The sequence below is a fragment of the Nothoprocta perdicaria genome, unplaced genomic scaffold, assembly GCF_003342845.1.
Source record: "Nothoprocta perdicaria isolate Ctin4 unplaced genomic scaffold, notPer1 scaffold_48, whole genome shotgun sequence".
Classification (NCBI taxonomy): Eukaryota; Metazoa; Chordata; class Aves; order Tinamiformes; family Tinamidae; genus Nothoprocta; species Nothoprocta perdicaria.
The window spans coordinates 2,944,485-2,969,176 of record NW_020455732.1 but is presented as its reverse complement, the minus strand read 5'-3'; the positions used below and the strand labels follow the sequence as shown (position 1 = coordinate 2,969,176).

The 24,692-nt window shown below is 39.6% G+C and overlaps 1 protein-coding gene across 2 annotated transcripts in view; it reads left to right on the top strand.

Annotated features, from left to right (window-relative positions):
• TSNARE1 (t-SNARE domain containing 1) overlaps positions 1-24,692 on the top strand; it is a 362,567-nt gene that overhangs the window by 73,844 nt on the left and 264,031 nt on the right. For both annotated transcript variants that reach the window (XM_026047164.1, XM_026047163.1), the window contains exons 3-4: positions 16,424-16,501; positions 23,575-23,644. In XM_026047164.1, the coding sequence (XP_025902949.1) occupies positions 16,424-16,501; positions 23,575-23,644 (148 nt within the window). The remainder of the gene's footprint in view (positions 1-16,423; positions 16,502-23,574; positions 23,645-24,692) is intronic.

The following is a 24,692-nucleotide window of genomic DNA, read 5'->3' as shown; positions in this document are numbered from 1 at the left end:
TGGTGAACTACGGAGTTCTATATGTCCTATGTTGAGTGATTTTGCTGGTGAATGGTGGCAAGGTGAACTTTGAAGGCCTGCAAAGTAGCAAACCGAAAACTAACAAAAAAGTGAGTTTCCCAACACCGTACAATGAATTAGTGACTGAGCAGGAATTGTCTTGGGAGCTATCAGCTCTTGTCCTGCCTGTGTGTTATAGCCAAGTGATCCAATTTTACATGATCTCATATATTACCTGGAGTAGCATGATGGGTTTTTCTTTCTGTCTTCTGCCTATCTTTCCCTAAAGAGCAAACCCATTTGTAGGCTGATGTCTTCTCACCATGCAGTGGAGATGCTCCAAGGCCTGTCAGTTGGGCTATTTCTGCATTAGAACATGCACCCATCTAGCAGGTTGATCATACCTGAAGGCTGCATGTGTTTTAAGCCTGGTTTCTGTTTCAGTAAGTGAGCTGACTCTGTGCTGAGCGCGATTTGCCCCACCAAGAATAAATAAAAATAACCTGTGTGTTTAGTGCCTTCCTTCCAAACATCTCAGCTGTTTAGCGAACATTAATGAGTTTAACCTGCATACCACCACAGTGCAATAGTCCAGTATTTATCATCCCTGTTTTATGGAAGTGGTTACCAACTCCCTCAGAAGTGAATCAATTTTCCTGCGCTAACCCCATCATGGGAGTTTTGGCATCTAGGTCTATAGGCTAATATGTTTTTCTTTCTCTGCAGTGTGTCCAGAGAGGAATTAATAGGTTTGTGGTCTAGGAAAGAAGTGCGTGTGAAATCTTTCAAGACAGGTGCATCTGACATACCTAGAAGACCTTGGCAAGACTCTTAGCAATAAGGAATTAAAGTAGACTACAGTGAAAAAAAAAAAAAATCCTAACCGGGGTGTGTTATACTAGAATAGACAGAAGTAGTGAAGAATTCTTCTCTCTGTTTACTAATTGAGCTAATAGTTGGTGCACCTGGACTTTGAATAGTCACCCTGTTGGCTCAACAAGCAGTACGTTGAAACATCTCCCTTTAGATGGTTGTTTGGTGACCCAAGAAATGTGTAAGGAGAAGCAGCCATGTGAATGGTGAAGCAGGAATGTCTCAAAAACTAGCAGGGACTTTCTGTGTTGCAAAGCAATTTCTTTCTTTCCTTCATACATTAATTTGTTCCCTTTCTACTCTGTGAAGATTTCTATTAATTTATTCCCATTCTACACTCTGAAGTTTTCTAAGAAGGATTTGGGTCAACTGAGTTTGCTTCAGTATTTTGCTAAAGAAGGAGTTCTCTGTAGAAATCTTGGATAGCAATTAGATTCTTGGATATAACTAAATCTTTACTTTAATGAGAAGCCCATCTCCTGCTTATTATGCCTATTGACCCTTCAGCACAACACACAGATGGAGGGAAACCTCACAGCAGTATAGTTATGCAGTTTACTTCCTGGTTGTACCTTGTTTTGGGTGCTGAAAGTGTCCATAGAGTCGAAGGGAGACTGAACAAGTCATGGTGGAGTAAGCCAAAGACCTGTGGTTGGTAGCTGTGAAGGTGTTTCGGGAGGCTCATGCATGTTTGCCATCTTCTTACTCTTTCCAGTCATCTGCTGCTTGCCACTGGTATTGACTTTTGATCTGACCTAATGTGTCGTCTTTTGTGTTGCAGGTCAGTTCAGTCAGTGATGACTCATTCTACCCATGCAACCAGTTGGGTTGAGGCTTTACTGGTGTGATCACATGTGTCCACTTGATGTGGGAGGTTGGACGCTTTGTTCATCAGGGGTCTCCAGGGTGAAAAGGAGCTGCTAGGAGAGGTGTGAGTTGGCCGAGCTCAGCTTTTTATACAGCTATTTCTCTTTTACGGCCCCTTGACTTGCTCTCTGACCCTAAGAAAAGGCACGATAAAGCCCACGTGCTCTCAGTAAGGAGGCGTAGAGACAATATTTAATTAGCTGGAGAGTATGCCCTGAAGGTCACCGCTGAGAAACATTAATTGAACAAGCTTCATCCAGAAGTACTACGCATTTAGCTAAATGTTTAATACTCAGTGTTTTTCCATTGGCTGAAGTATCTGTGTCCAGTGCTATGCTGACTCTAATAAAACTTTTTCAGGTGATACCCTTACACTTCTATAATGAAGCTGGACTGGACCCAGATTGGGGCTACAATAGTGGTTGCTGCAGCAGTGGTTTGGGCAACAGCACATTGCTGGATGTCTTCCCTATGCATCATTTTGTTGCTACCTCTTTAGTGTGGATGAGCTGCCTCTCGGTATCCCTACATTTTTGTGCAAAATCGCCAGTCAGGCTTAGAGAGTTAATACTTAAATGGGACCGGGGCAGAGGGAGAACCTTTTGTAATATGGGATAGGTGCCAGATATGGATTAGAAAGTTGACATTTTTATTTTTCTTCTTGGCAGGACCTAACATGGTACATGCCATAAAAAAAAAGGTACATACGCAGAAAACTGTCCTCAATTTGTTTTCCGTTGTCATTTTTACAAAGGAGTTATTATTTTCTTACACAATGGCAGGGGTAGGAAGGGACAAAGTGGCTCAGACAGCTCAGAAAAAGAAAGATAAGCTTTGCAAAATGCATATTTATTTTATTATTTAACCAGGCAAGCAATGCCATTTGAAAAGGAGGGAGAGAATGAAGAGATGTTATCAGCAAAAGGGATTGCATTTTTTTTTCCTTCTGTTCTTGCCTCTGACAGAATAAAATAAATAAATAACTTCCTATACTTTCTATTCTTGAAGTTTTTCTTTCTTTATTTCTAAAAGATAAACTTGAAATTTAATTAGATTGGATAGCTCAGTATTGCTTCTCATCCACTGATCACTTTAATTAAATTATTGTGAGGATTGGAAAGTATTAAGTGCAGTGTAGGAGAAAAATATCAAGAGGTTGGAAAGCTTTACCTTTTTTTTTTTTTTTTTTTTTTTTTTTTTTTTTGAAAACTGATCTCTGAAACCTTAGGTGGCTCCAAGAGTCTGTTTTTCTCTGTATAAATATGTATAATCATCTATTTTGCTCGGATATCAAAAAGACGATATAATGCCCACAAATACTTGAAACATGTAAGGCATTATGGAAATGACAAACTGCATTCATCAAAATGATATGTACAGTAAAAATTGGAACAATTTCATTAACACAACACTTCGGATTTACATGAGAAATTTGGAGTTTTTAGCAAAGATTTAATAGCAGATGCTTTTAATGTGCTCTCATTTCTGTGACATCTCTGGAAAGTACTTGCAATGAAAAAGTAATATGCAGTAAAACATAGTTTCCTGTATATCTGTGCATATACACAATCACATGGCATGCATATATCTCCTGTGTAATGTGAAAAATTATTATGGCTAGGTTAAACTTATCGAATAAACAGAAGGATTCTGATGATTTTCTTTAAAGTATTGCCTTGCTTTGAATTTCCTAAAATATAGTGGATTTGGAAAAGAGTAATTTTTTGTTTCTGTATTTGTTTTGTTTTCTTGTTTGTTTGTTTTTATGGAGCAGTGGGGTATGAACAGGATTGTTCCTCAGTCATTACTTTGTAGTAGCAAAATATCTAATGATATGCTGCTGGATGCAAGAGCCTAGACCCTATGGATATTGCCACATCCACTGAAAGCAACCCTATGGGTATTGTCATATCCACTGAAAATCCAGGAATTTTCCACAGTAGTCAGAATAAGTGTATAGAGAATGAGCGACTGTGTGATGCCTAATGGTAGTTACTACTGAAAAGAGTTTGTGGTGGTTTTCTGTTCTGTTCTTCATGGTTTACCTCTGTCATCATAGCTATTTTGTCAGGCAGCTATCTTGCAAGTCTCCAGGACAGGGAAAGAATAGGATAGGATAGGATAGGATAGGATAGGATAGGATAGGATAGGATAGGATAGGATAGGATAGGATTATATGTTTATATGTATGTGTATATATATTTATGCATATGTGCACTTGCATATATAGAGATTTAAGATACACATCTCTTTTCTGCCCTTAGCTATTGCCCTCAGTAAGTGGCGGGTTGTGCTGGCATCTTCTCCAAAGCAGAGCCTCCTGCCAACTGTGACGTGCTTTGAGTTTGGGTTTGAGCGACAAGCTGCGAGACAGTCAGCACGGGGAAATTTTAATCTCTGCACTGCAGCTCTAATTAGATCTCTCTCTTGACCTGATTGCCCAACAGCAAATCTCCTGCATCAGCTCACCTCCCAAATGTGTTTGTGGGGATGTAATGGGCAGATGCGCTTGGCAGCCGTCACCTTTCCGGCGCGATGGTCAGCCGTCACTGCGGAGTATAATTGAGCTGTAGGAATAAGCAGCACATCAGTGGTTCCAGTTTCTCTGAATGTCTAAAAAAAAAAAAAAAAAAAAAACAAAAAAAAAAAAACAAAAAAAAAAACAAACAAACAAAAAAAAACAGTGGCTGTATTTGTCCATGAACAAGGCTGCCTGATCTAGCAAAGCCATGAATGAGATCTTTACTTAATACTCATGTTGGCTCTGAAAACATCGTTTCCCTCAATGCGCTGCAGAAGGACGTTGGCCATCTTTTTTCTCTTGCTCCTTGAGGTCCTCCTTGCAGGGCCTGGAGCCTGCTCCTCAGACAGATCGATTGGTCTGTCCCATTGTCAAATCAAGGTTGCTTTATTGACTTAACTGTAATGCAAGTATTGCCAAATCTAATACACAGGAATTAAATGACAATTATCCATTTATTTGAGATGCCTTCTTCCTCCCTCTGTGTCTTTGCTCTGTTTCGGCTTGCAGTCTGCTTCTCTAATTGAATGCTGTTCCATCTGACTATGGCTGTGATGACCAAGCCACGGAGCCATGTGGAGCGGTCCCAGGGTAGCTCCTGAACCCCAGCCAAGGGAATAGTATCTCTGGAGGTAGCTTTCCATGGAGGACCTTTGCCAGTATCTCTGCAATATAGATATCCCAACTCATTCAGACTCTGCTCTCGTGTATGCCATGCTGCCTTCTGCAGTGTGGCTGTGGCTTTCTTGCTTATCCCAGGTTGGCTACCACCTCAAGCCAAGTGTCAAGCCAAGTGTCTTCCCCAAACTGAATGAAGAAAAGATGGGGGGGAAAAAAAAAAAAAAAAAAAAAAAAAAAAAAAAAAAAAAAAAAAAACTTTTTTTTTTTTTTTAATTCCGCCCCCCCCCCCCGCCCCCAGTCCTCAAGGCTTTCTGTGGATTGCAGAGTGCTTTTGCTTTTTCTTTTTCACCTCACCAGATAAGATAAACTTTCTGTCAAAAAGAAAAGAAGAGGAATGAAGGCAATTCCTTGGCTGGATGGCAAAGTGTGCAGTGCTGAGATTTTCCGGGCAATTTCATCATCACAGGATATTGTTAGCGGCCGCATGGCAAGAGCTCGATATTTAAAAAGAATTAAGGTTGCACCTTTCCTCCTGCCTTACAGTGCAATGCTATGTGTCTATGTTTTAACTACCATATGTGCAAAATGATACCTGTGGGAGATGGGTAAATTTACTTATGGCTGTTCAATTTAAGCTTTAAGCTGCCAACTCCAGTGGGTGGATGGACCAGCAAACTTTTTTTTTTTTTTTTTTTTTTTTTTTGTGTGTGTATTCAAGGATAACTGGCTAATGTGACTTCTGTGTTTTACATTCTGAGTATGATCTTTTTAATGCTGCTCTTGGCATTCATGGAAGAGAACCAGCAGTGAAGGAGCTGCTTTGCAAAGCATGCGAGAGCACCCAAGACCTTCAGCCCCACGTGTCTTCTGGGCACCTGGTGGGGCTAATGCATGTGTAACATCTGAATCCAATGCTGAAAGCCATTTATGAGTGGCATCTCTTCATGGTTTAATGGGTATCTGTTTGCTGCTGATTCATGTCATTTTGACCACCTGAGATATGGTGTGTCCATCTTCTGCTGGGTTTCCATCACACAATGACCTGGCCTTTCCATGAACGTCAGTGGAAGGTTGGGTTCAGCATGTGTAAACCAAAATAATTATTGACACTAATCCTTGGGTCTTCCTCCAATTTCTTTCAAGACAGAACATGAATGACTTATTGAGATAGGATGGGTTGGGCATTCTGTGACTGGTTGCAGGTGACATGACGCAGGTTAGAGGGGAACAGAGGTGCTCAGAGGGACCACAACGGGCTTCAGCTTGCCTCAAAGCAGGAGGACATTCTGCCCCAGGAGGGCGATAGCATTTCATTTTGAACTCTGATAGAAAACATCAACTACTGTAAAGTAGTTTACATTCAAAACCAACTTAGTGATTTTGCCATTTTCATCTGTTGACCAAAACCAGAATGCTTTAGCTAATAAAGCAGTTGTCTAAAAAAATTCATCCAGTCTTTTCTTCATCAGTTTCCTGTCACTTCCACTTTCTCATACTCATCAGTATCTCAGTTCTGCAGATATTTTTTTTAGGCAAATTCTTCAATTCATGTCTCAGTTTTATTTTAGAGGAAAGGGAGAAAGTCTGTCTTCAAGTACATAATGGAGTCTTTTCAATTAAGATGAAACTCAAAATCTGGTCTTACAGATATTTAATGAGTCATGCTGGGAATGATGAAGTGAGCAAAGTTCTGCTGAATTAAACAGCAAAAAAGCCGGTTTGTGTCTTGTAATTGAATGGATACTCTTTAAGAAGATGCAAAGAGCAAGAAAATAATCTCTAATAAACTTGTAATACTCAGGCAGTCATTCTTGTGTTCTGGGTTTTTTTTTTTTTTCTTTTTTTTTTTTTTTTCTTTTTTGCATGAGTAGAAGTGCAAAATTAAGTCCCGTCACATGTTGAATAAGTCATTTCCTTCCATAGCTTCACATCAACTTCTAAAGAACTTCTCTCCCCACTTTTTTTTTGATAGAGAAAAGCTATTTTGTTCAGCATGATTTAGAGTTTTCTTGTAGATTAGCAAGTCTGTATGATTACACTTCAGGTTGCCTTTGAAATGGTAAAGTATATTCATTTTTTTCTTCTGAACAAGTAGTAATAAGGTCACATTCCCCTCAATCAGCTGCAGTTTCCATGTCTGAGGAAGACCTGTTGCTGAGTTCATGTGTGTGTGCATGTGCATGTATTTGGAAAATAAAAATAAAAATAAATAATAAAAAACCCCACATAATTCTGTAACATTTACTTTCTTAATCACTGTAATTGAACAATATTCCAGGGCAAAAAGATCACTGTTGCTAGTATCTTTCTCAGAGTCAGAAAATTTCAAGGCTGGTCAATATGAATCTCAGTGGTGGACATTCACATCTCTGTCTTTGAATCTCTATCTCTATCTTCTTTTTCCAGCAAATAATTACTCCCATCAATAGATAATGTAAGAAGAAATAGGACATCTGTGACCATTGCAACAAGTTCAGTTGACCACATGTTACTCTTACAAGCTGAGGAAGCTTCCATGAGTGGCATCCCAAGGGATTTCCCTAGGTGGTGATGGTGATGATGCTATTTCATCTTTCTTACTGAATGATGAAATGTCTCTGTGGGTGTTATGATTTCTTCCAGAAGATCTGGTCCCATGGACCAAGTAGTTTCTCTTACAGGCAGACAAATTTATTTCCCTTCCTCAATTCAGTAAACTTTGAGAAGATACTCCATACTCTATGTGTCAGTAGTCAGTATGGCTTTCTTACTTAGTGGCATAGGTAAAGACTACCGGGAAATGAAGAAGTATTGCAGGTTTTCATTCCTCTTTAGGACTTCTAAAAAGTTACCTTGTTCCTTTCTTGCTGGTGGACTGCAGCTTTCTAGAAGAGGAGGGCACATTACCTGGTACTTTTGTTGCAAACTTAATTTTTATTGAAATCTGTTCAAGCCCTTAAAATGCTGTCCATCTGCAAAAAAAATGTATTTCATGCGGATAGCGGCCAGTTAACATAATTTTTGGTCACAGTTTCACCTTGTTTCAATGTTGCATCCCTTTTGCCTCTATTCTGGTAACTGCTCATCGCAGAGCTCACTTCACCTCTCTGGGGTTTATAAAACCTATTTACACGGTTTTCTATGAATCTGTAGGGGCTTACCAGGAATACTGTTACCCTATTGCAGATGGTACTTAACTGAGGCAGTAAACAATTTGTTTTCATCAACCTTGAGACTGAGGGTGAAGTATTAGAGTGCTTCAGCTCTCCAGTCCTAGAAGAAAAAATAATAAAAAAGAAAAAATCTATTTTTCTGCAGTGGATCTTCTTCCACTTTACGCTGGAAGAAGCAGCCAATGATCAACTGTGAAATGGCTTGAAATGGAGTCCCAAGTCTCCAGTGTTGTGTCCTGCATCACCATGTTGTCCTGCAGAGTGCAGAGCTCTCCCACTCTTGCTTGTCCTCTTCCAACCAATTTTAAGGGTGCTGACAACATTTTGGCAAGTGGTGGTTGCAGCTGCAGGCTCTTGCCTTCTCCAAGCCTTTTCTACAACCTTACATCTGCTGGAGGACCCGGAAAAGAATTTTATTTCATTGGGTGCTGTCGTCCGGAGCTGCGGCAGAGCTCCCCTTTCTCCCACGCCGTTGTTCATCTTGAGATGACTGTCACCACTACACGGGTGTGCTTACTTGTCACAAGCATCATCTTTCCTGTTGGAGCAGTGACTCATCTGGATGCCTTCCAGCGCTGTGGTAGTAAGGGTAATCTCATGAATTATGCATCATGTCTCTTGGGATCACATATTCTCATTCATTTTTATTTCTAACCTTTTATCCAACATTTCTCTTTTTTTTTTTTTTGTAATCATTTTTTGTTTTTTGAATCTTGTTTGAAGCATCCCTATTTTAGAAAATAGTAAAAAAAAAACCAGACAAAAACCCATAGTCGGATAGTTGGATGTTCCTCAGTGGAAACCCTCTTATGTGGTCCATAATATTTTTAATGGCTTCTCTCTTTTATTCACTTGACTTTTATTCTTCTGATATCACTTCCTTTCATCACATGGACTTAACTAAGAAAAAAAATACACAAATAGCGTTTTCATTTTATTATTAATAACCAAGATATTTTAAAGGATATTTTCTAAGTCAGTTAGTGCTCAGTGCAGTCATAAGACCAAAAGAGAGTCTGATTAAGAGCTAATTTTAAAATAAAAACACTATTTAGTAATAAAACTCCAAATAATGATATATTATAAATATTTTGTTTTTTTTTTNTTTTTTTTTTTTTTTTTTATTTTCTGGCTCTTTGCTTTTCATTTTGAGCAGTTTGGGCTATGATTGTAAGATCAGTCCTTTTCACTGTTTTTCAATTCGTTCCTTTGCATTTTCACATACTACTTGTGCTCCTGTCTGTGTTTGCATTATCAAGGTACTGCAGATTATCATGGGAATATCTCAGGGCAAACAGACACCTGCTTTCACTAAGGTTTTATTTATATACTCACATCATCACAAGAATAAAATAAATAATTATATTAAAAAAAAAAGCATTTTAAATTGACTTTTTTATTATTACCTTTGCACTGCTTGAGTTCACTTTTAAAAATGCAGGCAGGCATCATGTACTTCTGCTACATCTTTGGAGCATGAAGAAGGGAACATGACTAGATCTCCATGTTGGAAAGCAGACAGCAATGGGACTTGATAGGGAAATTTTGCATATGAGTTGGTATTTTTCACTATGTTAATTTATTTAAAGCAAAAAATGGATAGTCTTTTTAACTCTGTCCTAATCCACTCCTGGCAAAAATTATTCCAATCATGTTTTGATTTTTTTTTTTTTTAAAGCCCCCAAAGTGCATCTTGGTAATACGTCACAATTATGCTAAACCTTTACTGTTTGCCTCTTCGTTGACTGAAAATGGAGGAAAAATCTTAATTATAAAACTGTCCATCCAAAACCAGAATTCTTCAATCCACCAGAATTAGCATCCTCTTAATCCGTTCCACAGTTCTGCCCTGTACTTATTTTTCATAAATATTTTCTTAAAAACTGAAGTCTGTTTTACATCTGGAGGGGGCATCCAGTAAGGAAACCATCATGGAAAATCAACAGCCTCTTTAATGCTTTTGTCTGGTCGAGAGCACCTCTGCAAACAGGCATCTCCATGGGGAGACTGTCTGTTTTTCTGCCTATTATCTATTTAATTTATTGCAAGGAGGGAAAAATAGGACTGTGAATCCCACCGAGTCCTTCCCATGGGCTGCCAAGCTGGCATGACCTTCACATTGCTCTTAGCCATCATCTTCCTGCCATGAAATGATAGGCTCTTTATTCTAGTAATGGTCTCATGAGACTTTGGCATCTCCTTCTACTAAATCAAAAAGAGTGTCTGTTTTCTTGTTACAGGAATTGAAAGACAGTATTTTGGTGTTTTTTTTTTTTTTTTTTTTTTTTTTTTTTTTTTTTTTTTTTTTTTTTTTTTTTTTTTTTTTTTTTTTTTTTTTTGGAGGAGAGGTGGGGAATGGGTATTTTTGCTTTTTGATATTGATTCTTGTAAAGGAGTATAGGAGGAGAATAGACTTTCCAGCTGCAGTATTGTTTGATCCAAATATAGACAGCCTCTGCATCTGACTTAAACTGCAACTGGGATCTCTCAAGACATCATCATCTCAAGGCTTTGATCATGATATTATCTTCCAGTCTGAAGGCAAACCATCTGAGTCAGAGTGATGTTGAGCTGCTGATACTCCTGTCTTCATGTGTGGAATAACCTGGCCTTTGAAGACTCTTGACTTGGCCAAAATTCAATTTTCCAGTGGGGTCAGGAGTGTGTTTTTCAAGGCTTGCTGTAGATATTGTCTTTATGGTCTATTTCCTTGATTCTCTCTTGACTACCCTAGTACATCATTTTCAAAGCATTTTGCCTCCAAAGTTGTTAACATGCTGATTTCTGGTAGGTAACCACCATGTAAAGACGCCTCTTTAGCTTTCAGTAGTTGTTACCTGTTTCCTTCTTCAGCAGATGTTTATTAGCATATGTGCTAAAGAAGGAAACAAAAAGGAACAAAACTTAATTAGAAATAATGCAAATCTGCATTGACTCTTCATCACACTCTAAAAAAGGTACTAATATTTGCTTTCAGTCATGAACTCGTGGATTTGCATTTCTGTGGCTGAGGAATTTGGTGCTGCTTGGATTATCTGGGGAGAGTTTCCTGAGGAGGATGGGATCATGGGGAGGTCATCCAGGATGTAATACTCTGTGCAAGTGACTTAGGGAAAACCTTCTCTCTTGACTGATTTAACAAGGGAATGGATAAATTTTCCTGGTCTATGTCCCTTTCACTCCGTTAGACAATGGCACCAATACTGCCTTAATTCTGTGCCTTTAATTTCTGCCTCTTTAATTTCTGAGGTCAGCTTTCACTGAAAGTTGATGGTCATGCTTTAACTTCCCTTGATTTGTAAAGGGACACTTCTCCATTTCTTTGTGTTGGGCAGTCCCTTTTGTTGTCTCCTATGTCACCACAGCACAGTACAGAGTTGGAGGAAAAGCTTCTTTTAGACTCCTGACAATCTACTGAGTTTGCCTTGGAGTATTTAACCTACATGTGAAGTTTTGTTTAAATAGCTCATTCCTTGGCCTCCAGTCACTCTTCCCAGGTATAGGCTCTATATTTTATTAATCTTTTCAGAAATACATTTTGCACGTGTATTTATAGCTCATTTATAGTTCCTATTTATAGCTCCTTTAGGACCTTGTAAGGAAACCCTTGTGCTCCAGGAACTTTTGTGCAGGAGATACAACTTGTGTGTTGCAATATCCTTCTCTGGGGAAATGATACAACTAAATCACAAATTTCATGGCCTTGAGAAAGTTTAAAATATTGATCTCTGTGTGTGATTTGTTACAAATCTGAAATGATTTGCCTGTTTTATCTCCTTGGCTTTCTACACTCACTAAACAAGGGCCCCTAGCTCAGATGCATGAGAGTTCTTGAATACGGTCCACACTGCCAACTTGCTATATTCAAGTGATAGATGGAAGAAGACTGATGAAAACACCACCTTCATGAAATTTCTTAAATCTGTAATCTTCTCCATGTCCCTCCTGTTATGGTCATGCAAAGGAGACTCAGGTCTTTCATATGAGAGATTGGCAAGCCCGTAGCAAAGAGCTCGAGGGAATTTACACATGGAACAGCATCACATTTGTTCATGCTGATGAAAAACGTTACCCAATGAGTGTGATTCTTTTCTGTAAATTTTCCTTTCTCTATCATCCTCATGATCAGCCACTTTTTGTCTCAACTTTGCTTTTGTCATGCTTTTTCTACTTGTCTTCTTCCAACTCTTCATTTTTACTTTCACTGTTATGGAGAACCTAAAAATACAAGAAGGAATTTGATATTTGGTACTAGAGTGAGTGTCTTTTACTTTTGGACAGAAAGCAAGAAATCGATCTTTCCCTCTCTCATGAGTTCAATGTCTTAGTGCCAGAGGCGAGTGGCTGTCTGTGGACTATGGTCTCCAAGAGGAGGTTATTCTCTTGGTCAGCTGATGTTGATGCCATGGAGAGTCTTCAAAGGATCTTTAAAGAGGGAGCCCTGTGATAGGCAAGTGGTGCACAGGTCATTTCCCTTGAGGATGTTGTTCCTTGATTAGCTTAGTGGTGCGTAGAGGATCTCTAGGCAAAAAAACAGGCACATGATCTTGTCCATGTTCCTACTGTGCCTGGAAAATGCCAGTCCTCTGAGATGTGCTTTGGGTTGGATCCTGAGTTTTGAGAATGCTTTGTTGTCCTCACAGCCCTCATTTTCATCCTGGCCAGCTTTACCTCCTCTGGTAGCACACAGACACATTAAAAGACCATGTGCAAGAAATTGGGGACTGTTTTTTTACAGTCCCCAGAGACAGGCAGGATCACAGCAGTATGTTGGGACTAAATGCATTAACAATTTTGAGGTGTCAAGTTGCTTTATTAGAGCCATGAAAGTGTTGTAAGTAGAAAGATTGAATGCTCCTCCCTCTTCTCTTTTTTTTCTCTTTCTCTTTTCTCTTTTATTAGAGTTACAGTTATTATGCATTATACTTTTTTTTTTCCCCCCCCAGACTATGAGATATTTAGGGTTTGCTGCAAAATTGAATTCATGGAGACAATTGACTACACCTGACTGCAGAAAAGCCATTAGGAGCTGCAAATTAGTGTGAAGTAATTAATAGGCAAGGAAGATTAACGTGGAGAACAAGAACAGTTTTCACCAGGAGTAAATGCAAGGATATTCCTTTGGATACTTCTGCCACACATGTTACCTTGGACCTGTAGCTATTCCCTTCAGATGGGAATTAGATCCATACTGGTAGAGACAAAGCCCTACCTTTGATAGCTGAGGAGGTTGGTTTGTCCTAGCCCTCACCAAGGGGATTCTGCTGGGAACGGAATGGGGAAAATAACTGGGTACCTTGAAAGTGTTTTTAGTGATATACAATTAATGGTATGGAGCATAATGAATTTGATGTGTGGTTTGGTAATGCCGCCACCACAAGCTTGATGCTGCCTCCAGCATCCACAGTGTAATTAAGATTCACCCCCTCCCAGCCGTGGCACCACACGTGTGTCACCGCGGGGCATGCAAAATATTTACTGTGTCTTCACAGCCTCATGCTCCTTCTTGGGGAAACATAATATTTTGGCACTCGCTTTATGAAGTCGAATGTGTTTCATTTTTTATTAGACACAACTGGGTTTCACGTTCCCTTTTGCTCTTTCACAGCCTGGGCATGTGAAGGAGGTGGCTCCTCACTTAGCTTTCAGCACAGATGCTTTTCACTTTGCTTTCTGCTGCTGTTTCTAAATTGTCCTGCTTGTCTGCTTGAACCACGGAATCCTCCAGGAATAGTTAAAACCTCTCTGCTTGAGGTAGGGTAGGTCTAAATTGGAGCAGTGGTTGAAAACAACATCTATGCTTCTGTTTTCTTTCTTCTTTTTTATTTTTTATTTTTTTTTTAGTTTTAATTGAAAGCAGAAGAAAACCAGAGCTCCCAGCATGCTGCAACATGAGATAAAAAATCCATGGGCAGAGTTGGAAATTGTAAACCAGATACCATGCAGTTTTATCAGATAAGCATCACATTTTCGAGGTAATTGTCTGGAAATGTTGGCCAGAGGTTGCATCCACCTGCATCTTTCCCATTGAATTTGTGCTTGGTTGAGGCATGGGGTGTTGCGGCTTCCTCTGGTATGGATTTATGGATCAAGACCATAATTTGTCAAGGAGGAGTTCATCCCATAGGCTTCTTGTAGCTCACTAAAATAAATATCACTGTGCTGAGGCTTAAAAAGTTAAGTGCTTCCCTGTCTTTACAGTACAGTATGATCCTCACACATTGTCCTGTTTTGCCCATATGGTCCAGCTCTGGAGAGCAAACATAGCACAAGGTTTCTTTCCCCTACCATTACCTGGATGCTACAGTATAGGTGTGCCCTATCCCCACCTTGAAAACCACCTCATTGATGTCTTCTTTTAGACTTTTTTGGCATTTGAGGTGGCTCTTTAAAGGTTCCTGTGGAATGCTCTAACTCTGCAGGACTGTTGCCATGTAGGAGCCTATGGAGTTCCATTTCAAGAAGCTTTTACTTGGAGATTTTATTAAAATAGTGTCTCTTGTTGGGTGCTTATATTCAAGGACTTTTCAGAGTTTCCAACCCTGAGCTGTTTGATTGCATCATAGTTTATCCAAGGCGGGATTCAGTGAGGTCCACAATATCACTGAGCTAGAACAAAGGTTCGTCAAGACCAACTCAGTATTTCTAAAGATGATAGATGAGAAAGGAAAGGAAAGGAAAGGAAAGGAAAGGAAAGGAAAGGAAAGGAAAGGAAAGGAAAGGAAAGGAAAGGAAAGGAAAGGAAAGGAAAGGAAAGGAAAGGAAAGGAAAGGAAAGGACATTTAATAAAAGTTGTCTCATATTAGTCTCAAGTGAAGTTACTGGAGGATATTAAAAAAAAAAAAAAAAAAAAAAAAAAAAAGGCTTAGGCATTTTGACTAAACACTGTTTAATGCTCTGGCTTTGTGTGAAGCTGGGAGACTGATCCATGACCATATTTAGACCATATTTGTGCCTGGCCTGAAGCTGAATTATCTTGGGCAAATGTGCCTGCAAATAAGGTAATATCCACTGAGAGATCTTCCCCTGGGAGAAGCAGTGGAATATCCACCAGTGATGCCATTGGGATGTGGGGCTCATCTCCATGCTCTGGAGGACACATCCTCATCTCCAGTCTAAGCTTGGAGGAGTTTTCTTTTTGCTCAGTATTTTGGCCAGTATGTTTTCGTATTTTTTTTACCTTGCTCTGTTACTGACTTCCCACTGTCTCAAATGCACGTTAGGAGCGTGGTATTTAACAGCTTAGCGCGATCTGATCAGGGGAAGCAGAGTATCTTGCAGGCTCAGTATAATGACCCAAAAATACAACTCACAGTTTCTGTTAGAAATTCTGCAGCAGTTCATCACAAACGAGTGGACTGCTAATATTTATGGCTGTTTAAATATGCTGTAGTGTGTTGAGTGGACAAGCCCTATGGTTTAGACTTGGCCGGAGTTTGAATTAGGCCTGCTTCTGGGAAACCTGCAATGGGGAGGCAGAATGGGGTCAAACCCTGGGAAAATCCACTACCTCAATCAATTAATGTCTAAGAAGCATTTCAATGAAAGGGAGCGTGCAAGGGTGTTGTTCTGGATGCCAAATTGTGTCACTCTGAGATGTGGTGCTCATGTTTCAGGTCTCATTTGATGGTTTCTGGGGCTGGGGGATGTGTGGCTCAAAAGTCCATGCTTAAATCTCAGTTGCTTGGATGAGGTTTCTCCTTCATCCTCAGTCAACTCTTTTCAATTTTCTGAAAGAAGAAGCTAAGTTAAGGGGCATTTTAACTCATCATCGGTAATATTTGTGGCAAAATCTTTCTGTCAGTCAACTGATGTTTATGTACTGCCCTGAATGTAAAGGGTTAGACTTCTAGCTTAGCCTCAACCTGTCATTTTTTAACATCTTTCCTTCAGTAGCATAGGAATATGGTGCAACTGGGACCTTAAAGACCATCAGGAAAATCCTTCGAATTTGCTTGTTTTAGAGCAGGGACCGACACGTCATAAGTTTCCATTTCTCCTTGCTTCCTCATCCCTGCTGGGATCTCCATGGGGACAGCAAGCAGTTTTATTTTTTGCACAAGAATTTGGCTTTCCAGAGTAAAATCCGTATATACTCCACAAGTGCTCCACACCCGTGTTACTCATTGGTGTCTCCTTATGTGTGCTAGGACTGTGATGAGAAGGTGTTTTGCACCAGGAGATGCAGGCTGGTGTAGCCTCCTCACTGAGCTGACTGTGACAACCTGTAGTTGTTATTGCAACCACCAGTGTTTTAGATAATATTTAATTTTTCTAGATCAGCTCTTCTCTGCTGGGCATCCCCTTTCAGAGGCTGTGAAGCAAGCTCCTTGCAAAGTGCTAGCTGGTCTTAATAATTGATATATATTCTCCTTTTTTGTCTTTGCAGCCACCCAGATTGATCCCAGTGAACTACAGGAGCTTTTTCAGGAGACTTCAGCCAATGTCTTCCGAATTAACTCCAATGGTACGTATAATGAAGAGTTTCCTACTCAGTTGTGTGCTGTCCACCTGATGGCTTGTATGTGTGTACATGGTATATGCCAGCTCCAGGTCCTGTCTCCAAGGAGCAAATATTAATACTTTTTTTTTTCTCTGCAGCATATGTACAATACACAGTTCTATATGAGATGTAAAAATATTCCACCATATGTTGCATTAAACAGGCATAGATATATTCCAATCCTTGCCGAGACCACATCGTTTTCTATTTTTAATTGTGTCATCTGTTACAATAGGGAGTTAGAAATCAGAAAGGTGGAACAAGACAGACGCGTTTTCTAATGTGTTGCACAGCTACCGTGTTTGGAGCTTGTCATATGAGCTTGCAAAACATCTATCTCCCGTATAAAAACACCAACACCAAAACTCTTGCATTATTCTTCGCTCTATAGATTAAGTGGGGATGCTGTTTCTCCTCATGTCTCCTTGAACACTGCAGATACAGAGCGGGAGAATAACTCTTTCCATTGGAGATCTCGTTACGTACCTGGATCATCAAGTTTTGTAGGATTGAGCTGGAGGGCTCTATTTTGGAGGCAGATGTAGATTTACATTGCTGAGTGGTAGTTAATGTAATTGTATTCCAGTTCTAAAATACATTACAGCCAAAAAAATAATCAAAATTATGAGGTGTTGATGTTACAAAGGATCTTGAAATTGCTTCTGAATGGTCTGGGCAGCTTCTTTTTAACGTCTCATGTTTCTGTAGGCCTTTGGAAGGGATTGAACAAGAGAGAGGGCTTGGGGCTCATGTAGAGGGAGAGTCTTTATCTCCTTGCTATTGTAACCACTCAGCTTTCAAAGGTAGGGCCTTAGTCCCACAAGATACCTACAGTGAGAAGCTAAAGAGCTTCTCTATGGAGGCAGCTTCTCTGCCTCCATTTCTCTTCAGTACTTTATGAGAATATCAAGAGAAGTTTTAGGATTCACTGCTTCTGGAATGATGGTTTTCTGTGCCAAAAGAGCATGGTTGAGTGGTGGTCGGGAGTATTGATTCAGGTTCGTCTAGACCGTAATGGCTTTGGTCACTGTTTGCATGCTGTATTAGGTGTCTGTTTGAGTGTGAAAGCTTGGCTAGGAGAGCTGTAAACTATCCTCATGCCAATTGCTGTCTGATGATGAGAGTGAGTGCCAGGGAGTAAAAACCCTGTGTATTCATCCAGTGCCAGCAGCACTAGGCATTAAAAATAATCTGGGCAAAAGGGATAATGCAATTGCTAGAAGGATGGGAGCAAGACTTCTAAAATGTAGTTTACTGTTTTTTTTTGTTTTTTTTTTTTTTATTTTGCATGCTACAGAGTGGTAGGTTCAAGTTTGCATTTGACAAATACCAACTGGAGTCAGAACTTCAGGTTCTTCTGCAGCACAGATATATCTCTCAAGCATGGGGACCTCATTACTGCTTTCCACTATCCCACAAGGGGAAGAAAAGGTCCTGAAAGGAACTTTGGGTAGGCTTCATGAAGATGTTCCTTGGTGGGTACTGTTCAGCAACAAGCTGAACATGAATTACAGAGATCTTTTCTTCACTGGATGGGAAAATGTAGAGAAGGTGGAGCCAGACTTCTCTTAGACATGAACAGTGGAAGGATGAGAGACAATAGACATAATTTGTTACAAGGGAAAATCCTTCACAAAAAAGAAGCTGAGAAATTCTGTTACAGAAAGCCATCTTTGGGTAGTTTTGGCACTTAGTAATGATGAGATGGATGGTACTTAGAGTGCAGTACAACCCTGTGTTTCTAACGGTGGAGAAACTCCTTGAGAAAACTGCAGAGCTGTGACCTGGTCTGGTGGGTGCTGTGGGCAGCTGAGCCTCTCAGGTATGATCATCAATATTCAACTTTGCCTGTGGATGGGAACCTGACTTGTAATACATGGAAGTACTAGAATTAGCATTGATCTCTATTGATCCATCCCTGATAGTGATACCCTGTCAGGAGTGCTGTAGGCTTCTGGCGCTGAACGTGAAGCGAGGGCAGAGTGAAGTTTTGCAACCTGCTTGCAAGTTTGTGTTTATTAGTACTCTGTAAATAGGTTACTAGGGTAGCTAGGTTAAGATTGACTTGGTGAGCCCCAGTGCTGTAATCACAGTACCTTGCTGTCATGAGGTATATCCTGAAAAACTCTTAAGATGAGCAAGGCATCATTTTAAAGTTCTAAAATCCAGTTTCCATTTTTATTCTTTCTAATTGCAATAATCCAAATTCAGTTAGTTTTAGACTGATTTTTGGTGGTGTTGAGCTGGTTGTTTCCTGTTAGGTTGCCTATACTCAATTCTCTCTGAAAAAGGTAATGATGGTGCCTGCACTTAAACTATTTTGTAAAAGCAGAGAGGGTACAGAGAAAAGCTATCACAACTGTTTGAAGTCTGCAAATCAGACTTTAAAATGCATACCATGCGGTCTTCTATGTGAGACATCTAAGAGGACTTGATCACGGTCCATAAGTACATCTGGGGAAAGAAAAACATCAAATAGATAGTGTAGGGCTCATTAATCTAACATTCTCACGCATAACGAGATCAGGAGATAGGAGGCAAAGCTAGACAAATTCAATCTTTCGGTATGAGGATAACTGGCCATTAGAAGTGCTTGCTGATGAGACGTGATGGATTTGGCATTGCTTGGAAAGTTAAATCAAGATTTGGATGTCTTTTTATAGGATGTACTTTAGTCCTTCTCCAGTCTGCGGTCTTGATGTACGAGTGACGGGACAAATTTTTTGCTGGGAAATCAGATTGGATAATCAGAATTGCTGTCTCTGGCCTTTAAAACCTATGAATCTATGAATTTATAATGCTTTTTAAAGTGCTTTTAGGTTGAAGAAATGCCCATAAGATACTGTACTGTTGTTGCACTGCTCACCACCCATATTATTTTTTGTCTGCTAAAGTCAGTTTGATTCACTGAGCTTGTGGGTGTCTTCTTTATAGTAATCTTCTCCCAAAATGGTGACAACTTTGTCCGGGGAGGGAATGCTGAATATTGTGTCAAGATCTCACACAGCTAGTACCTATTAGGTAAGGGGGCTGATACGGTTATGAAACGGAAGAGAAGTCCATGATCCCATCTGTGCCTTGTGTAAAGGCACGGGTGCCTTATGTGCCTTCAGTAAACCCTACAAGCTCCATCCAGGAGCACGTAGCAAAAATCAGTGCTATCACTAATGGAAGACCAATTGGTTATGGAGCAAGCATCAGAGCTTCTGTGTTGCAGATACCCATCAGATGATAGAGCACTCCTCTTGCACTGGGCTTCCTGTGCTTCAACACTATAGTACATTGAATCACAGCTCCCCTTTGCCTTCTTTTCCTGCCTCACCTTGGCCTCTTTAGAGATTTCCAGGCTCCTCACTGCTTTTGGAGATCGAACTGTGGAGCTGAAGTGTTCTGCTAAGCTCCAAGAACCTGAAGTGCGTTGAGTGCACCCCTACCAGGCCCCTGTTGTTTGAACACCCAACACTCAAAGTGCCAGAGAATGGGCAGTCTCAGCTATATTTTTTTCCTATCTTTTTGGAAAATGTACCTTTAACGAAACAAGAAGACAACTTTATACCAGGATTTTAAAGCACTGTTGGCTTTTATTGAGTAGTGCTGCAGAAGTAATAAACACTGCATGCTTTGTCCCTCTCTACCTTGTTTCTTCTTTTGGCAGAAGTTTGATCCTTTGGGGTGATTTAAGTTCTTCTTCAGTTCAGGACTTGCTTTATGAACAGAGAGGATCTTTGCAGTTTGGAGCTTGCTTTGGCTGATCTTGAATATAAATGCTCCTGCTCCATTTTTCTGCTATGGGAATGAGCATCTTCCCCGCATGTTGAACAAAAACCTTAGTCCCCTGTTCTTTGTGCATACTAGTGGATCACTGTCCAGATGGGTCATGAGCTCAGGGCCTTTTTTTTTCAATCCCATCACTTTCAGAAGTATAAAGGCTAGAAAGGGCTCTTTCTGAAGGTTTGGCATTCTGTTTAAGAGTATGTCTTTTAGCTGTCTCAGTAAATATCTATCAATAAGTAAAATAAATAGTATTTAGTATTTAGCACTTATAAAAAAGAGTTGTTTTGGTGCATTATGCAAGGCTTATCACTGGAGATTATATTGGAGTAATCAGACCTATTCTGGCCAGATGGAGAACCTGAATGCTCTAATGGGTCTCTTCTCTCTTTACTTCCTTTTATTTGCTTATTAATGACTCCACACAGAGAGCTGGTGTCATGTGTAATCCCATTACCTTGATCTCAGGGGCTGAGCCAAGGATTTTTCATCATCCCATAGACATGATAAAGTTGTCATTGCTATCTCAGCATGGTTTCTCATCCCCTATCGATTTTAAGGATTGCAGCACCATGGAAGGTGGTTGGTGCCGAGCTCTCAGTGTATGTAAGCTGGTGCCATTCCAACAGCATACCTCATCCTGGAGCACTACCCTACCACCTTTTAAATATTATTTGCATAAGGCTTTTTTAAGTGACACATCTGGGTTTTAACACTGTCCTACATCTCCATAGCACAGCTGGATGTATTGCTGCTGTGCGAGAGTTACTACTTGAACTGTCAGAACTGGTATACGATCTATTGAGAGGGATTTTCCATGTCCATCACAGAAACTGTGCTGAGCTCTTCTTGGTCCATCCCAAAATAGGAGAGAGCTAAGTTGCCCTTAGGTCCAGAAGACCTGTGTTTGATTTTCAGTTTACCGTGTCCCATGTGAAACCCATGTCAAATGTCAACCCAATTGCCCCAGAGTCTGTATCTCTCAGCTTGTCCTATAGGAAACCCTGACCTTTATATAAGAATGTCAATATTGAGTTTGAATTGCAATATTAGATACAATTTTAGGATGGGACTTGATCCTAAGTCAATGTCTGCCCTGACTGACAAACTCTCTGCTCTACTCTTTCATCTGTGTCACAGATTCTTCTGTGTGTTTTTATTGTCCAAAATATTAACTAAGTATGAAAGCTCTTGAATTTGTCCTCGTGTGAAGTCATGTGTATTTAAAGTCTTGGGAAATTTTGTGTAATAGGAAAACTTCTTGCTACTCTCTTCTACTCCGAAGCATACAATAGCAAAGATTTGTCCTTATTGCAAAGAAATGCCTGCCTATCCAATCTCTGTCTTCCGTCAAGCTCTCGTGTTTGCATGTAGGGAGACCTTGGCAGAAAAGCCATTTCACTTTGAATTGTCTTATTTTTGAGGCTCAGATCAGGAGGGTGTCCGAATCCTATTGCGACTTCCTTGAATTGCACATGTGAGAACTAATGCATCCTGAGAAATTCAGTATTTACACAAGTGCAGTCACTACTTTGCATTCACTGTTCTCTGAGTTCTCTGCAGTGCATTGAAGGCTCATCGGTCCCAAAATATTTTTAGAAGATACCTAGCTTTGCCTTTGAAATGGGCAACATATAGGTTGCATTGGGGATTGATTTGTAGAACCCAAATTTGTAGAGAAGGGTATATTATTATAACATCTGTGAAATCTCTGCAAGATCAATGCTGTCCTCATAGAAAATGGATATTAGTGAAAACTCTCAATCTATTATTTAGAAACACTCTGCATTCAGCAAAAAACAGTAATTATTAGCTCAGTTATAGATAGTTCTTTGAAGCTTTGTCATAAAGAGTCGCCAACTGCTACACTGAAATCTACTGTTGAGATCTACCATGAAGGTGAAAATACACAGTGATTTTCAAGCTTCTTTTGAATATTCATGTTGTCTAGGCACATAATTACAATTTTTGCTTTTGGTAGTTTTTGCTGTCAACCTATAGAAGCCCAAAAGAGAAGAGCAGATTCAGTTTTGTTTCTCAGTAGAAAAAAATAGTTAAGCGACTTGTTCAAAGTTGCAGACTGAGTTGCAGGGCTTAGAGTCATTAAAATAAAGGATTTATTAAATTTCCAGTGAAATAATTAAGCTGTGTAACTACTCTGTTCTTTTTCCTTCCTTAAATATTGAAGCATGACTGGTAATGGGTTATGAGTTTTTATAACTGGAAACATCCTGAGAAATTTCCAAATGTAAATAATGGGAAAGTAATTCATTTAGCATCTTTCATTGTGGAAGATCTTGAAATGCTTTGCATGCTCGATATGCTAAGTACAAAAGTAATAACCTGCTATTAATTTGAGAGTGAAATTGAGACGGTGAACACTTAAGGGTGTAAAAAGGGTAAATTTTATGGATAGCTTAAATAATAGCCAGCATAAGGGCCATATTACACTTTTGATTTACAAGACTCCCACTGTTAACTTTTTAAACTGTTGCACTGATTTTTCTTAAGTCATGGTACATTATTACATGATTCCAGCCACACTAATGGATCACTTTTAGAGCTGAATGTTCCCCTCTCCTAGTACAAAAGCATAAGCAGCTCTATGGCTTGGACACACCATGTAATCACAGTAGAGCACTTTTTTTGGCAAATCTGAGCCAAAACCTAGGAATGTATCAAAGTTTGGATAATAGAGCACAAAAGTATGAAGATGGAAGAGTTCAACCTCTTAATTGTTGACCTGAGCAATTAATGGTTCTTTAATGCAATTTCTTGACTCTCCAGTTAGGCCATGCATCCAGCCAGATGTGCTCCATGCAAAGGTCCATAGGTCCTGAGGGATGGATCTTCCCACTCCTAAAGCTACCCAGGTCTCCTCGCCCAAAGCCTCCAGCCCTGAGAATACTGGCTCTTAATGTTGTTCTAACATTAAGAGTTAGAAAATTTGGGGATAGTGGAGTCAGAAATCCAGGCATTGGTAGTGTTGACCGTTATGGACAATTGCAGGGATGTTTGAAGTTATTACTGAAAGAGCAGGAAGGAGTGAACACTTCCTGGTGTGTAGGAAAGTGTAGGGATTTGTGCATCTTCACAAGGAGCTCTCTGTACCCAAGAGAATGTCAAGAAGAGGCTCACTAGGAAATATAACCACTAAGTTAATTTCAAGGAAAGTGAATTAGAAAAGAACAAGAGGAGAAATCCAATATTTTTTTCTCTGAACAACTGTACTACTTCTTTATCTTTTCTTTCTGTCTTGTTGACAGTGACCTCCTTGGAAAGAAGCCTTAGATCTCTGGGGACCTCAAATGATACTCAAGAGCTACAGGATGGACTGTGAGTCTGTTTTGAACCGTTACAGTTCTCTCTTTGTTCCAGACTTTTCATTTGTAACTCATCTACCCTCACTCTTTTGTCTGTCTTTCTTGCAACCAGACACCTTTTTTTATCAGTTTATTTCATTTGCTTCCTTTTTATTGCCCATGATTAATGATGGTAGGACATGTATTCATCGTATAAAGATTTGCCAGTACTGGTTCTGGAGGCAGAGAATGGTAGGTAGATCACAGAAAATGATGGACCACAATAACCACAATGAAAGAGGGATTTTTTTTTTTTTTTTTTTTTTTTTTTTTTTTCCCCCCCCACCTCTTTGTTAAAGACAGTGAATCTAAGAAGAGAAAAGAGAGGTGGAGCAGGAAGATAAAAAGGCTGTTTTATAGCTGTAAAACCACATGTTGTAGCATTGAAACCTGCATCACAGCATCACACAACATGACACAGAGAAGATGAAAGATTCACTTGCAATATTGTGCAGTTCATTAAATTCTCATCTGCATGCATGTATACACAAACACACACAATTAGTTTTCATTGTATGCATGCTAATTACAGAATTAAAATAGCTTTTTTTTTCCAAATGCAGCACAATTTATTAAAGCTGCTTCTCTTAATGTAGCCTACATACAAAAAGCAAATACTTAGGACCTGATTCTGATTTTGTGTGTGTAACTGCAACTCCTACTGAGGTAAGGCTGCAAACAAGGGGAAAAATTTGATTTCTATTTCTTTTCAACATGATTTGGTCTCCTGAGGAAGAAGTCCCATGTTTCCTCAGATTTTGCACTTCCAAGATTTTCAAAGTAGGTGTTCTTACTACAACATGCCCATTGCATTTAGGAAAAAAAAAAAAAAAAAAAAAAAGGTAGTTTTATACTTCATAAACGTAAAAAGAAAAGTAGTTTTATACTTCATAAACATGCCTGATGGACTTGGATGGCTTTTCTAGATGCAGTTTAGTCTCTCAGACTAGTTTGTGGCCTCCTTCTTTCTCTCCCCAATCTATTGCATTCATTTGTGCATCAGATCTGCTCCAATTTCCTAA